The 17,038-nt window shown below is 46.9% G+C and overlaps 1 protein-coding gene across 1 annotated transcript in view; it reads right to left on the minus strand.

Annotated features, from left to right (window-relative positions):
- Otoa (otoancorin) overlaps window positions 1–17,038 on the minus strand; it is a 69,293-nt gene that overhangs the window by 16,026 nt on the left and 36,229 nt on the right. Inside the window, exons 15-22 of the mRNA XM_059251288.1 lie at window positions 15,028–15,086; window positions 14,238–14,355; window positions 13,363–13,436; window positions 12,849–12,984; window positions 11,422–11,612; window positions 8,031–8,124; window positions 3,065–3,194; window positions 1,266–1,453 (exon numbers count right to left, since the gene is read on the minus strand). Coding sequence (XP_059107271.1) covers window positions 1,266–1,453; window positions 3,065–3,194; window positions 8,031–8,124; window positions 11,422–11,612; window positions 12,849–12,984; window positions 13,363–13,436; window positions 14,238–14,355; window positions 15,028–15,086 — 990 coding nt within the window. The remainder of the gene's footprint in view (window positions 1–1,265; window positions 1,454–3,064; window positions 3,195–8,030; window positions 8,125–11,421; window positions 11,613–12,848; window positions 12,985–13,362; window positions 13,437–14,237; window positions 14,356–15,027; window positions 15,087–17,038) is intronic.

The raw sequence follows: 17,038 nt of genomic DNA on the forward strand, positions 1-17,038 counted from the left end.
AGCACATTGCCAACAGGACGATCTCCTCAGCCACGTTTTCTGACATTTCTATTATAAGCTTGGGTTTCCTGCATAAAAATCAGAAACATAAATATAATTTTAACAACTCCTCTATCCCATGAGGGTACTGGATTATTCTCCGATCCCAACAGCTATAATGTTCTTGGAACTTTTTTGTTGTTGTTGTTTTTTTTTGTTTTTTGTTTTTTGGTTTTTCGAGACAGGGTTTCTCTGTGTAGCTTTGTGCCTTTCCTGGGACTCACTTGGTAGCCCAGGCTGGCCTCGAACTCACAGAGATCCGCCTGGCTCTGCCTCCCGAGTGCTGGGATTAAAGGCGTGCGCCACCACCGCCCAGCGTTCTTGGAACTTTTGAGTGTGTGCCTGTGGGGCATGTGTGTGTGTCCACATATGTATGGGTACTAGTATGTGGAGAGTGAATGTGAGTGTATGTGTGTGCCTGTGGAGTTCAGAGGTTGGGATCGGGTGTCTTTCTTGATCTCTCTCCACCAATTAGAGAGAGGCAGAGTCTCTCACTTGAACCGGAGCTCAGTGATGTGGTTTCTTGAGCTAAACTAGCTTGCTCCAGGCATCCCTCTGTCTCCGCCTCCCAAGGGCTGGGATTATACTGGGCCCTCAGGCCACCTGCTTTTACTTGAGTGCTAGGATTCCAAACTCCAGTCTTCACACTTTCAAGGAAAGTGCTTTACCCAGTGAACCATTTCCCCAGACCCTTAAAGGGATTTGCTTGTTTTTGTTTTTGTTGTTCCAAGACCGGGTTTCTCTGTATAGCCCTGGCTGTCCAGGAGCTTGCTATATAGACCAGGCTGGCCTCAAAGTCACAAAGATCTGCCTGCCTCTGCCCCCCAGTGCTGGGATTAAAGACGACTTTTTTAAATGACAATGACAAACCACTTCCAGTCCCTTTCACCCCCTTTTCCTGCTTTTAGATGAATCTGCAGCAGCTGGGAGGCCAGCTGCAGACAGCTGTTAGGGTTCTCTTGCAAGCAGTTTAGGTCAGAATATGTACAGAACTCGATTGGCTGAGACACAAATCATCTGTTTCTGCCTCTGCCCTAGAACAGAGGTACTAACAGTTTGCTCATTTCTCAGATGAGGAAATCATGGCCACACCACTAAGAGGCAACAAAATTTCAACCAAGTGATATAGGTGCAGGGCCTCAAGGGTTCACAAGCAGAAAGGATAAGGTTGCATACTGGTACTTGCTTGCTTTTTTATTGATGTTTCCTCCCTGAGGTAGGCTTACCTGGATTGCCTTCTCCTTCAGGACCATCAGCTGAGGCCAGCTAAAACCCTTCACCGCCCCTAGCAGTTCCACATTCCTGATGAAAGTGTCCTCCTCCATGCAGAGAAGGACCTCAGGGTCCCAGCAGGCATTGGCTTCAGCTAACTTAAAGATGTCATCTGAAGAGGGAGCCACAACTCCATGGCAACCTGAGGAACACGTGCAATGTGGGGAAGTAACACAGGAAAGAGAATAGTAGGAAATGTTAGTTGCGTTTTTAAACAATAATCTTCACCAGCCGGATTCATTCACAAGAGGCAGGGTGGTGTAAACGCTGACAGCAGGAAACCAAGGGCTCCTGCCTCTGCGCTCCATGGTAATAACCTGGTTGTACCCATCCACCAAGAGGCTTCACTGTATCGCAACTGAGCAGGTGGTATAGGCCTGTAATCATAGCGCCAGGAAAGCAGAGTCAGCAGCCTTCCTGGGGCTTACTGACTACCTGGTCTTGCCAAAACTGTGAGCTACAAGCCTGTGCTGCAACCCCCTTTCCTGGTGAGACCTAAACACACAGCTACCCTTCCTTAAAGGGTTCCAACACAAAGCGGTGTGCAAGTCCAGCCAAGTCCTACTTGGGGAAGCAAGGAGTTTATAGGGCTTTTCCTTACAGAGTATGGGCGAGGGGTTCATTCCCAGAGCGCGGGTGACCCTAAAGCAAGTCTGCCACAATGAAGTCTCACTCTAAATAAACAAGTAAACACCACCTGCCAACTATCACTGCTCCCCGCTATTGCTGCCAGTTCTGACTAACTCTGACCCCCTCATGTCAGGTACCAGTCTGCATTTACCAGGTACTCTGTACAGATTATGGAAACGGTGACACCCCTGGCAATCCTGGTACTCAGGAGGCTGAGGCAGGAGGATTGAAAGTTCAAGCCCAGCCTGGTCTCCAAAGCAGGAAGCAGAGGAAGAAATATTTACTGATAATTTCCTACATGCCCAGCCCTTTGCAGCCTGGTTAAAGTCATTAACCCTCACAATGACGCACTGCAGTCCAGAAGTCACATTGCCCGGCTTGAGAGGGTGAAACCTGAGGCACGGCTGGGCATGGCGGCTCTCGCCGTAACCCCAGCCCTAGAGAGGCTGATGCCGGAGGAATAGGAATTTGAGGCTGCCTGGACGACACAGGGAGTTGCAAGCCGCTGGGCTACAGAGAGAAACCCTGTCTATTAAGAAAGAAAGGGTGGGAAACCTGAGACACCGAGAGTCAGAAGAGCTTAGAGAAAGTCACAGGGCCAGTAAGTGACAAACTCAGAATACAAATCCTGCCAACTTGCACAATTAAGCTGCTAAGCTATGTTGATCCTTTAAGATAAGCCAAATGGAGGCTGGGGAGATGGCTCAGCAGTTAAGAGCACTAACTCTTTCAGAGGACCTGGGTTCAATTGCCAGCACTCACGTGGCAACTGACAACCAGCTGTGACCCCAGTGATCCAGGTCCTCTTCCTGTCACTGAAGGCACTGTACACATGTGTTACATGCATGCAGGCAGGCAAAATTCCCCATGCATATAAAATAAAAATACATAAATCTTTTTTTAAAAAGCCGAACCTAATGAAATGCTTGTCACATGTTCACTCGTCAAACCTTCAAGCCTTGCACCTGATTCCAAATACAGACCTGTCTTTCTTTGGCCTGTGGGTTTTGCCATTCTACTGCTGTACAAATGTTTCATTCAGTTGCCTGAGAAGGACACTCTGTTATGTCACAGAAAACAATGCCACCATAGATGCAGGGTCAGACACCCTAGAAACACTCACCAAAGGTAGGATCAAAGCTGGGGCTCTCATTACTGCTGTTCCGAACAGACGCAAAGACAGCCCAGAGGAATTCTTTGGGGGGCAATATCCCAACCATCTTGGAAGCTGTTTGTTGTAGGATATCGGGAAACTGTAGTTAAAAGGGGGTGGGGTGAGATACATTTAATTCAGAGTTTAAACTGTAACACTACTTAATGCCTCAAGGTGGCTTTTTTTCTTCATAATAGCTCATTGTATAAATGTAATCTCTCACCCAACTGTTATTTCTAATAAGGAATCCTACCAAAATGATACTTGACTTCCACAGCAATACAATAAACACTAAATAACAGGTGTCCATCATTTTCCACCCATCAGACTTCCAAAAACTGTGATGATAATTAATGCTAGACTAGACGTAGAAGGCTGCACATGTGAGTTTTCTAGTTCAATGGCATGTCAATCTGATATCTACAAAAGATGTAAGTTCGCATACATCTTTTGTTTGATACTATTTTAGTTTTTAGCTTTCTATTTATTATTTTTAAAAGGGGGCAGCCTCGGGGGCTGCTCTTGCTGGAGACCCAGGTCCTATTCCCAGCACCTACATTATGGCTCACAATTATCTGCAAAAACTCTAGTTCCAGGGGATCCAACACCCTTGTCTGACCTCCTCAGGTACCAGGCATGCCACCATATACCTACACTCAGCAAAAACACTCATACACTTAAAATAAAAATAAATAGGCAGAAGAAGATTACATATAAATTCTAGGTATAGGCTAGCAATGAGGGACCTTCAGTGACCCTGGGGAAGGTATATGGAAATAATCCACTTTGTTGAGATTTGAGATATTATTGGGAGCCCATGCATGAGACCAGAAAAATGTATCAGGCTTTCTTACAAAGCCCTGCCTCACTGTTGCCTAGCCCCCAGAGAAAGTGCCTTGCTGAGGACCTCCTCTTTCAGAATTAGAGTCACGGGACACACCTGCAGTTCTCAACCCTGGATGGAATGAAGAAATGCCTACAAATTATACAATCAGGTCTCAACTCCATAGATACTGAGTCAGTGGTCAATGTGGTGACTACTTCAGAGTCTCCTCGGGGCTCTATCTATTTATCTCTCTCTCCCTCCCGCCCTGATCCACTGCTGTGGGATGTCTTTCTGTATGCTGTGAACATGTGTTGCTCTGATTGGTTGATAAATAAAGCTGCATTGGCCTACGGCAGGGCAGAATAAGGTTAGGTGGTACATTCAAACTGAAGAGCAGCCAAAGAAGGGTGGAGTCGGGGGAGACACCAGCCTGCCCGCCCAAGGAGCAACAAGACGCCAGCAGACTGGTAACGCCACAGCTGCGTGGCAACATATAGATTAATACAAATGGGTTGAGTTAAGTTAAGAGCTAACTAACAAGAAGCCTGAGCCATAGGCCATATAGTTGTAAATAGCATAAACCTCTGTGTGTTTACTTGGGACCAAGTGGCTCTGGGATGTGGCTGGGAGAGATTCGTCCGACCTCAGGGCCAGGTGGAAACTGAGAAACTGCGGCTACACTCCCCGTTACAGGCTCCCCCTGTGTAGCTCAAGCTGACCTGGAACTTGAGATACTCCTGCCTCAACCTCCAGAGTGCTGGGATTACAAGCCTATGCCACCAAGACAGATCTCTCCAGTGCATTCTTATGTGCACCAAGGTTCTGCAGCACTCACACACTGTTTAACCAATCACGCTTCAGTCAAGAACGGACTACGGGTACAGTAAATGGTCTCACAGGTATGTGGGAAGGCTATTGTTAAACCATTGTATAAAAGGACAGCCAAAGCCAGCAAGATGGCTCATTGAGTAAAGGCATTTGCTGCCAAGGCTGAGGACTGACTTCCATCTCTTGGATCCACATGGTGGAAGAAGAACTGATTCGCCTATTCTCTGACCTACACACACACACACACACACACACAAAAAAAAAAAAAAAAAAAAAGGAAGGAAAGGAGGAGTGAAGATTTTGCTTGTTTGTTTGTTTTTTTGTTTCTGAAAGGATAGCCAAGTCCAGCTTGATAACATTTTCAATCACTGGGCCACATAACAACAGTGCCCAAGAGATGCTGTCATGTGTTGTTATCAGTTTGTGCTCCGCGTTCTCATCTACAGTGTTTGCTCAGTGAGGAAATCACCTAAGGATATGAGTCTCCTGTGCTCCCCCGTCCCTCATAACTGCATTAATAGTATTTTTACTTTTTAAACATGTATTTATTTATTTGGGGGATGCACCACCGTGGCACACATGTGGAGGTCAGAAGACAACTTTAGGGAGTCGGCTCCGTTCTTCTACCGTGTAGGTCTCCGAGCTCAGGCTCAGGCCTTCCGGCTTGGCAGCAAGTGCCTTTTACCAATGGCCCTTGTAGTTACATTTTGTTTTTGTGTTTGTTTTTAAAGCAAATTGCATAGCCAAATGCTTCGGGTTTCTCATTTTCTAGTTTCAAGAGGGATGTATATGCACACATGGGTGGGGATTTCTGAAAGGAAGCTGAGGAGTCTGGGAGTGGAGACTACCTCTAACGGGGACGGGGGGGGGCTTGCTTTTCATCCAAGAGCCTCTGGGACATTCAAGATCTGTTTAACCAGAAGTATGTATATCTTGTTTTATTTTTAAAAGCACAGAGAATAATCCAACAAAGCACCCACATGCCCACACTGCCTGCAGCTTCAGAAATAAAACATCACAGACGTAACTGACATGCTCATCCCTCACCCTCCCACCTTACTCCTTCCTAGATGTAACAACAACCCTGAATTTGGAATAAACCATTCTCATGCACACTGCTAAACCATTCTTATTTTGTACATGCTCAAAATTAATTTAGCTAATATTTATTCATGTGCTGAGTATCCTACCACCATAATCATTTGCAACGCAGGGATTTTTATAACTCCATGCTGTTTTTGAGATTTTACCATGTTGATAGAAGGCTTTTACAACCTCACAAGTGATTTTTTTTTCCAAAAGATCAGATCTGCATATAACACTTGTATATCTAGTGCTTATGATTATATGTCTGGACACCACAAAGATGTTTTTTCAATGACTGGACATATGTGCTGTGAGTATGTGGCATTGGGTGGTAGGCCCTATGATCAGGCCCCATCAAGCAAGCTTCTGTGTGCAAGCATGGGTGTGAGAGCATGGAGCGTGATCTGTCCATGGGTGTGAGAGCACAGGGTGTGACCTGTCCATGGGTGTAAGGGGATGGGGTGTGATCTGTCCATGGGTATGAGAGCATGGGGTGTGATCTGTCCATCGGTATGAGAACATGGGGTGTGATCTGTCCATGAGTGTCAGAAAATGGATGTGATCTTTCCATGGATGTGAGAGCTTGGGGTGTGATCTGTCCATGGGTGTGAGAGCATGGGTGTGATCTGTCCATGGGTGTGAGAGCATGGAGTGTGATCTGTCCATGGGTGTGAGAGCTTGGGGTGTGATCTGTCCATGGGTGTGAGAGCATGGGTGTGATCTGTCCATGGGTGTGAGAGCACAAGGTGTGATCTGTCCATGGGTGTGAGAGCATGGGGTGTGATCTGTCCATGGGGATGAGAGCATGGGATGTGATCTGTTCATGGGTGTGAGAACATGGGGTGTGATCTGTCCTAAAGCTGACCGCTGTCCTCCGCCTCCAAGAAGGAGATTTGCCTTTGCCGGTAATATGCAACTGTCCAGCCAAAGCCCTCAGGATAATAAGATTCCTTTTTCTAAAATGTGAGCCCTGCTCTGTGAGGAGAGCCATGAGCAGCCCCAGAAGTCAACTTAGGATGCAGACAAAGAGAAACAACCCCGTACTGTTTGATGCCAGTGAGATTATATGGCTCTGCTGTCACTGGGGTGGTTAACCATGATTGTCTCCTTGACTAGGTTAAGAATCATCTAGATTAGTGACACTCACTTTTGTGGGGCTGTGAGGTTCCAGAGGTGATCAGATCATGGAGGCTCAGCCTAATCAATAGATCACTCCCTTGATGGATTCCTATCATAACAGTATTATTGGGAGGTGGTGGAAAGGCAGGAGGCGGAGTCTAGTTGGAGGAAGTAAGTCACTGAGGGCATATCCTTGAAGGTTATATCCTGCCATGGTCTCTTCTTATATTTCTTTTACCCTGCTTTCTTTGTGCCAGGCATGAAGAGCAGCCCTCCCTCACACACACCTGCCACTATGATGTTCTTTTCCAAGCACACAGGGCCAACTGACCAACCCTCCAAAACCATGAGTCCAACTACCTCCCTCCTTTTATGTTGTCCTTCCATGTATCCTGCTCACAGCTAGAGAGGCACGCAGCAGAGCATGGCACACAAGTTCATGCTTGCTTTGCATGCTGCTTGATTTCAACTTTCTTTTTTTTTTCTTTTTTTTTTTTTTTTAAATATTTATTTATTTACTAGGTATACAGTGTTCTCCTTGCATGTATGCCTGCTCACCAGAAGAGGGCATCAGATCTCATTACAGATGGTTGTGAGCCACCATGTGGTTGCTGGGAATTGAACTCAGAACCTCTGGAAGAGCAGCCAGTGCTCTTAAACCTCTGAGCCATCTCTCCAGCCCTCAACTTTCTTATATTGCATCTAAAGTCCACACAATAAAGAGTCATTGTCTTATTATAGGCATGTGTTCATGGAACTATACCCCTTTGGGTATACGACCTAGAATAGGCACGTGTATGAGGTGTTCACAGAAAGCAGAGTGCTAGATGAGGGACAGTGGCTGTACTGATTGCCTCTGTGTGAAGACGGTCTAGAGTTCATCTAGCTCCAAACTCAGTTACTTTCCTAGAGCCTTGGATAATTTGAGGTGAAGCCAGAAATAACTGAGCTCTCTGAGACTTGGTAGAAGTTTCAAGAACTGCAGACTCTGTCCGCAAACCTGATAAGCTCTAACCAGCCATCCTTTCTCTCCCTTTCAGACCCCTTCAGCCTTCTTCATACACTGCACGCTGATACCTTTGCAGCGATTGTGTGTAATTCGTCTCCTGAGAAAAATGCTAAGAAAGGTGCCAAGTCCTTCGTCGTCTCTGCTGTCCAGTTCTGAGGAGGTCTAGGAAGAGATACAAGAAGCAAAATGAAAAAGCATGCCATGGTGGACATCTGATGCCCTTGCATCCCACCATTCTTCAAACCTAGAAAGGCTGTCAATCAAGTCTTCTCACTTCTCTGGCCAATGAACAAACAAAAAACAGGCATTTGGTAAGACTGACCAATCAGAACTTGGTTCTATGACTTTTGCTCGAACTACCATGGGGCTCTTTCTTTTCTCTGCTATCTATCCCAGGAAAAAAGGTACCAGAGAGAAATTCTGTCATCACATGGAGAAAATGAGGGCCATACCAAGGCCTGCTGAGCTGAGGGATAGAGGAATATACCTATAATAACACCATTTGAGGCCATGGATCCGTTCCCGAAGTTCCACCCATGGAATTCTCTAGCCGTTTTCTTCCTGAACTCAAAGAACCCCTGCTTTTTTGTTTGAATTGAATTTCCTAGTTTCTGTCACATAACACAGTGCTTCCTCCTTCCCTTCTTCAACAAAAGACTAAATTGCCGTAATTGTCCTGTCTCACACAAACAAATAAAAATAAAAATCTCTTGAACTTGACACTGACCCAGAATCCACTTAGATCATAAATTTCTACACTGAAATTTATCTTTGGCGACATCTCTAAAAGAGGTCAATCCAATTAGCACTGATGGTCCTCCTTGAGAGGGTCAAGGAGTCCCTATTCCTGTGTGTTTGGTTTTTGGTTGGTTGGTTGGTTGGTTGGTTGGTTGGTTTACAGATGGGTTTTCACTCCATAGCCCAGCCCAAGCTTGAACTCTTGATCTCTTAGCTCCAAATGTTGAGAATAAAGGAGTGTGCCACCGGGCTGGAGAAATGGCTTAGAGGTTAAGAGCACTGACTGCTCCTCCAGAGGTCCTGAGTTCAATTCCCAGCAACCACATGGTGGCTCACAACCATCTGTAATAAGGTCTGGTGCCCTCTTCTAGTCATGCATACTGTATACATAATAAATAAATTTAAAAAAAAAAAAAGGAGTGTGCCACCATGCCTGACTCCCAACCCCTTTTACAAAGTATCACCCACTAGATGGGAAGCTCCATGAAGGTGGGAACCACGCCTGTCTTAAGAGCCACTGTTACCTCTAGTGCCCTTAGAAGGAAGCTGCTGCACACTCAGCACACGGATGCCAGCTACTGTCACAAGTTCTTCACTCATGTCTGTCCCCATTCCACAGATGCAAATACTAAAGCTGCCCAAAGATGAAGCAACTTTTCCCAGACCATACAATCAGAAAACAATAGAAACAAACATCTCAGGAAGAGTCACTTACTCTTTAGATAACAGCAAAATGCCTGTGACAAATGACTGCTGTTAAACTATTTGTTCCCAGCATTCAGTAACTGAGGCAGGAGATTATGAGCTTGAGGCCAGCCTGGGCTACATAGTGAGTTAGCTCCAGGCCAGCATGGACTGTAGAGCAAGATCCTGTCTCAACAACAACAACAAAAACTGAAAACAAAAGAAAAAGAAGATGCTAAAGAGATGTATCAGCTGTTAGGAGCACTTTCTGCTCTTGAGAAGGACCAGAGTTTGGATCCCAGCACCCACATCAGGCTGTTCACAATCACCTGTAGCTCCAGCTCCAAGAGATCCAGTGCCCTCTTCTGAAATCCATGGGCATCTGAACTCATGCATGCATGTGTGTGTGCACGCACACACACACACACACACACACACACACATACACACACACATAAAAATAAGAATAAATCCTTTTTTACAAGCTGTCATCTCAGCACTGACTGATAGTAAGGTCCTACTGAAATGTCTGCTGCACAACAGGAAGTTCTGCATGGGAGAGGACGGTTCTGCTTGGCTGCTGGGAGCTCACATTCACCTGGATCCAGGCTGCTGCCGCTTCTTCATCATCATCAGTATCAATATCTTTTTTAATTTTTATTACACTCATTTATTTATTGGGGGAGGGTAATTGCCACGGCAGGCATGTGGAGATTAGAGGACAATCTGAGGGAGTCAATTTTCTCCTTCCACCAAATTATCCCGGAAATCAAATGCAGATCTTCAGCCTTAGCAACAAGCACATTTACTCCATGAGCCGTCTCACCGGCCCATCATCAGTATCTTAACAACAACAAAAAGTAGTGTAGAGAACCAGAAATTCTCACTCACTGACGGTAATAGTGCAAGGGCAGCCTCTGTGAAGGACATTTTGATGATCTCTTGTAAAACCAAGTACATCCTTTGCTTATTACACAGCAGCTGCACACTTCTGCATTTACACAAGAGCTTTGAAAACGTACAGATGTTTATAGCAGCTTTAATTATAATGGCCCAAACTTGGAAGGCATGGAGATGCCCTCCAGTTGGTGACTGGACAAGCCATCCCAGCTACCTCCAGACAGTGGGGTATTGTTCAGAGCTAAAGAAGTGAACGATCAAGCCTTGCAAAGGCCAGAAGAAAACATACGTGAATATTATTATGTGAAAGAGGCCTGTTTGAAGAGGCTAGATACTGCATGTTCCCCCTACCTGACCATCAGAGAAGACAAAGCCATCAGTGGTGACCAGAGACATGGGGATGGGAGACTGCCTAGGCAGAGCCACTAGGATAGAAAAATACTAAACATGCTTTTTGGGGGGTATTTATCATTTTTACATTTTGAGGGAGTGCAGGTCATGGCACATGTGTGAGGTCATAAGACAGCTTACAGGAATCCTTTCTCTCCCTCCACCATGTGGGTTCCAAGGACCGAATTCAGATCATCTGACTTGTCTGCAAACGCCTTTCCCCACTGAGTGAGCCTCAGTGTGAGATATATATATATATATATGTTTTTCAAGACATGGTTTCTCTGTGTAGTCCTGGCTGCCCTGGAACTTGTTCTGTAGACCAGGTTGGCCTTGAACTCACATCCACCTGCCTCTGCCTCCCAAGGGCTGGGATTAAAGGTATATGCCACCACCACCCGGCTCACACCTGGCTTTTTTTAAACATGTTTTCTGGAGATTGGACTCAGGCCTCATGCTTGTATTGATACAGCAAGCACTGTACCAATGAGCCATGCTGAAGTGCCATCTTTTCAAAACTCTCCCAACTCCAAACACCAAGGTGACTTGGCGATGACCACATGAGGCCTGCTGCCAGCTATGACTATTCCCTCTTGGCAGGGAATCTGAAGCCTGGAGAAGAAAGGTCACATATTCGGAGTCAGTGGAGACCTCTCATCCTAGTCTGGTGGTCTCTGCGGAAGCAGTCAAGCCAGGTCACGCTCACCAAACCTGCCACACCCCCGCAGCCCAGGAGGCCCCTCTTACCCCCACTGCTCCAGAAGCCTGGACCTCACTGCAGCCTTCTGCTCAGAGCTGAGAGCTGTGCAGCCTCTGAGGCCATGCAGAGCAGTAGCCCAGGCTCTGGGTGAGATCCCTCTCTCGATGAAGGTGGCTGGCAAATGGCACAGAAGGTTTCCCACGATGTCCACAGTGTACTCATCAGCAATGACACCATCCTGAAACCAACAAGAAGAGCTGATGGGAGATCCAGCTGGGGTCGAGCTCATGACCTGTTGAGGATACTCCCCATCCCCAAACCCCATACATCTTTTGGATCAGAATCACCTACCTCGCCACAGACCACCAAGGATGGTCCTGAGTCTGATTTCCCTCACCCAGGGAAGCAGGCCTCAGGTGCTTGGGAACCCCCAGCTTAGCACATGCTTGGTATTCAGTAAATGGAGACTGTTAACATTGAAACTGTATATTTGATAACCAAGAGCAGGATACACCCCTCAATGGTAGAGCACTCACCCAGAATGCACAAGGCCCTGGGCTCCACCATCAGTGACGTAAGATAGTAATATTGCTGTGACATGGGAAGCAGCACCTGAGCCTCCAGAGCCCTTTCTCAAAATGGCAAACACAGCATGGGCACATGTTTGCTGTGGGTCGGGGACTGTGCTAAGTGTTACAGGTCTTAGTCTATTCCATCATCATAGGAACTGTAAGTACCAACCATTCATACTCTGTAAAGTTAAAGAAACTTCCTGGTTCCCAAGTAGGCCTGGGGCCCTGACATTCTGCAATGCATTGCCTGCATTATGCCCACAGAGCTGCAGAATGATGTACTTTGGCACCCACCTTACATATGAGGATGCTGAGGCAGAGGGGAGGAAGGGTTTGATAAAACCACAGAACCAATTGCCAGCAAGGCTTGAAAAGAACCCAGTCCTCCACAGTAACTGTCCAGCATTCTCTCTATGAGGTGGAAGTCTCCAGAACCAATGGCCAAGATTACTCAAAACAATAATTTCAAGGCTGGCTCTGAGACTCACAAGTCAGACTTCTAGCCATCACTGCAGGCTCAAGATCCCATCGAGTCCCTTCCACAGCTCCCTGAGACCGCCACAGACACACACTTCCAGATTCCTTCCACAGCTCCCTGAGACTGCCACAGACAGACACACTTCCAGATTCCCTCCACAGCTCCCTAAGACCGCCACAGACACACACTTCCAGATTCCTTCCACAGCTCCCTGAGACTGCCACAGACAGACACACTTCCAGATTCCTTCCACAGCTCCCTGAGACTGCCACAGACACACACTTCCAGATTCCCTCCACAGCTCCCTGAGACTGCCACAGACAGACACACACTTCCAGATTCCCTCCACAGCTCCCTGAGGTGACCACAGACACACTGAAGGGACAGGGCACTAGGAAAAGTGTCTACCAGGATGTTCTCTTACCAGACACTGCTGCACCTTCCTGATAACCAAACTCCTTTTATGGGAATCTAAAACCAAGGTGTCCAAGTGTCTCTTCCCCAGGCTGATCAGAAAACACGTACAGCGAGAAGTGGGAACTGAAGCCAGGAAGCGGGACCTACAAAGAGACCAGAGGCTAGAGGAAAGTAGTGTCTGTTCTGCACTGTTCCCTGAGACCAGAGGCAACAACAGCGCCAGACACCACCCCAGGGACGTCCTGTAAGCTTGACTGCTCCCACAGATGCGCCTCGTGTCTGAAAGCAAGTCTCCTTCCTATCACACTCCAGTTTAGGGTCCATGTGGAGCACTGTCTACTCAGACTCAGAAGTAATCCCAGACTCTCAGGTCCTGAGATGTCTAAGGCGTTCTCCATCCTGCCTCTGGTTCCTTAACAAAGCCCAGTGGGAAAGAATGGCAAAGTCTGGGGACACATACACACACCACCACCACCCCCCATCTGGTGGCTGAGTCAGAAAGGGGCTCAATGCTCACGTACGGAAGGGTAGCCAAGAGGAATGGTGGTAGGGAAGACCTGGAAACTTCCCAGTATTTCCATGCCAAACAATTGACCTGTGAGGTAAATATAGGGAACTTAGCCAAACAAATAATAAAAAAATAAAACACAGACAGTGTCCATTTGTGTAACAGAGTGCCTCCTAGTGTAAATACCACTCCTTTGACACTAATAGCTGAGAAAACTGAGACAGTAATAAGATGAATGTATACATTAAGTATGAGAACAATTTTATTTATGATTACAAAAGGGTGAGATAACATCTTAACCTCCATCGACAGGAAGTCAAACATCTGGCATTGGAACAGGACAGAATATTATATGACCGTTTTTACTTTTCACTACATTTATTCATGGCTGTGTGCGAGCAAGTGTGCCACATCAGGCATTGAGAGGACAGAAGATAACTTTGAAGTCAGTTCTCTCCTTCCACCATGTGTGGCCCAGGGATTCTGAACTCAGGTGTCCAGGCCTGACAGCAAGCACCTTTACCTGCTGATCCATCTTTCTGGCCCTTATGCAACTATTTTGATTTAATGATAGAGATTTATATAGTAACATAATGCTTGTATACAGAGAGAGAGGAAGCTGGTGTGGGTTCACATGTTTTTATGTCACACGTACTGTAAGGGACACAGAGGTCTTTGTGCTCACAGATGAGAACTAAGGGCACCTGCAATGAGATCTGCCATCTGCCCAGAAAGCTGGGCGAGGACATGTTTTCTATATCTGGTTCTAGCCAGTTCCATAGTAGATCTGTATGATTCTGGTAGAAACATCTTTAGACACCACAGTCAATCCAGGCCCAGCCCTGGCATCAGGAGAGAGCTAGAAGCAGAAAAATGCTCCAGGGGTACCTGATCTGGCGAAAGCAGGGAGAAGTTGTTCTCAAAATACTGGAAGTGGGCCAGGAAGACATGGGCACTCATGGCATCGATGTGTGAGCACTGCACACCTTTCACCAGCTGCCCAGCACTGGGAAACAAGACGAGAAGGGGTAAGGAGGGGAGAGGAAGGGAGCCAAAGAAGGTGTGCTCCACTCGGGCTGAGCACGAAGCAGCATGAAATCATGATTTCTAACGTCCCGACAAGCTCTGTATTTCAATATTTGGTCTGCAAAGTGTTATTTGGGGAGATTCTAGAAATAGGAAGTAGATCAGAGGTAGAGGAAGTAGGTCAGTAGGGGCAGGTCCTTGGGAATATGGCTACTTCCTGTCTCCCTCTCTGTTTCCTGGCCCACCACGATGTGAACTGGTGTGCTCCACTGCGCCCTCCCTGCCGTGATGGACTGAAGCCCCCTCCAACAGTGTGAGCTAAGACAAAAATATTCCTCCTTAAGTTGCTTTCTAAAAAAAACTTCTTTAATGCATTTAGTGTGTGTGCACACTAACACCCATGTACATGGCACACATGTGGAGATCAGAGGAAAACTTGGAGGGCTTGGCTCTCTTCTTCTATGATGCGATTCTATGGCTTGACCTCAGGTCATCAGGCTCAACCGCAAGTGCCTTAACCACTGAGCCATCTCACTGGCCCTCACTTGGTTTTTAGTATTTTCCCACAGCTCAGAAGGCCCTGCTCGGAAATCAGGTTTCCCTACAGAAGGCTTCATGGGGTTGTTGAGGCCAGGCTGTCACCCTGCCCTACCTCAGGATCTCCTCGGGCCTTTCCGTGGTCTCTTCCAGAAGCTCATACAGGAACAAGGCCTGAGACAAGAGAGAAGAGACAGTGGTAGGGCCCAGCGCAGGCCCCCCAGTGAGGCCCTGTGGGGAAAGCACATGTGATCTCACCTTACAGATGGGGAAACTGAGGCTGAACACGGAGTGTTGCTAACCCAAGGCCCTCCAACCACTAAGTGGCTGAGCCAGAATCTGAAATAATGTCAGGAGCAATCTCAGAGCACAGCCTGCCACACTCCAGATGATTCTCCATGCTCCACAGCAGTGGTTCTCAGCCTGTGGGTCATGACTCCTTTGGGGTCCCGTGACCCTTTCACAGAGGCCTGTAGTTGGAAGTTTTCCTGTGTCCCGCCTGGCCCACAGTCAGGACAAATCTCTCTCACCCTCAGTCCCACAGCTACTTATAAAATAATCACTCAGAGGCTTAATATTGTTTACAAACTGTATGGTCTAATGGCTCAGGCTTCTCACTAGCTAGCTCCTATAACTTAACCCATTTCTATTAATCTATAAGTTGCCATGTGGCTGTGGCTTACCGATACTTTCACACCCTGCTTCTCCTGGTGGCGGCTGGCACCTCCTTCCTCTCTCTCCTTCCTTCTTCCTGTCTATCTGCTTGAATTTCCTGCCTGCCTCTAAGCTGCCTTGCCGTAGGTCAATACAGCTTTATTTATCAATCAATCAGAGCAACACATATTCACAGCATACAGAAAGATATCCCACAGCAGGGGCCACCTAAGGCCATCTGCATATCAGATATTTACATTACAATTCATAACGGTAGCAAAATTACAGTCATGAAGTACCGACAAAAATAATTTTATGGTTGGGGGGGTGACTGCAAAAGGCGGAACTGTTTTAAAGAGCTTCAGCATTAGGAAAGTGGAGAACCACTGCTCTAAAGGCTGAGTGAAGAGCAGAAGCATAGAATGGCAGGGCTGAAGTCTTACTACCTCAGCTTTACGAAGCTGCTGCCCTGTGAAGGGCTCAATGTGGTCCCTTTGTGTGCCCATCTGCTAGTCCTGAACCCGAACAGCAACATGATGTGACCAGCAGGGACCAGAAAGTAACATCAATAAAGGAGCTCATGCCCACAGCACACACTCCCCACAAACCCTCCCAGGTGAGCACTCCAGAATGCTAGAGCATAGGCAGGGGAGTCATTTGTTTTAAGGAATGAAATTTTACAGAATACCTAACTTGCGGAAGCGATCAAGTGCAACATTTGTCTATTTTATAGACTCTAAAACTTTGAATGTAATTCCCCAAACGCAGTAAATTATGAGCTGGAGTTAGACAGAGGCTTCTGCTATGTGACAGCTGAGGGCCTCAAAGTCTCATAAAGGCCTAGGTTAAAAAAAAGCCAGGGAATAGATGGACAGTCCAAGTGCTCTGTGTATGGTCCCTGAGGCTTCCAAGGACAGTAGGCCTGGGAACCCTCTCACAGGCTTCCCAATCTCAGGGGATGAAAACTCCATTAGGCCAGCTGCTGGGACAAAAATACCTGGAGTCTGTCTACAGAAGTATGAATTTCCAAACTAAAACAAGTGTTCAAGCTGCTGAACCGGGCAGTGGTTTGTCACATGGCAACAGAGTGCTATAACACTGTCCAGCTTTGTGAAAGACCCCACAGGAGATGCCCTGCTGTTCTGTTCACTTCTGCCTTTCTGGTTCCTGAGTGGTGTGGGAACACGGCAAGTGCGTGCCCAGTAAACATTTCCAGAGCCTAGAGAGATGCTCAGTGGATAAAGTGCTTTTCACACAGGCGTGAGGACCTGAGTTTGTGTCTCTCAAACCCATGTAAAAGCTGAGCACAGTGGCACACATATGTAATCCCAGTTCCTCTGTGGGGAGATGGAGGGCAGAGACAAGGAAATCCCTGGGAACTCCTAGGCCAGAGGACTGGTTGGTTTTTTGTGTCAACTTGACACAAGCTATAGCCATCAGAGAGGAAGGAGCCTCAGCTGAGGAAATGCCTC

The sequence above is a fragment of the Peromyscus eremicus genome, chromosome 1 (assembly GCF_949786415.1).
Source record: "Peromyscus eremicus chromosome 1, PerEre_H2_v1, whole genome shotgun sequence".
In the NCBI taxonomy this organism is placed as follows: domain Eukaryota; kingdom Metazoa; phylum Chordata; class Mammalia; order Rodentia; family Cricetidae; genus Peromyscus; species Peromyscus eremicus.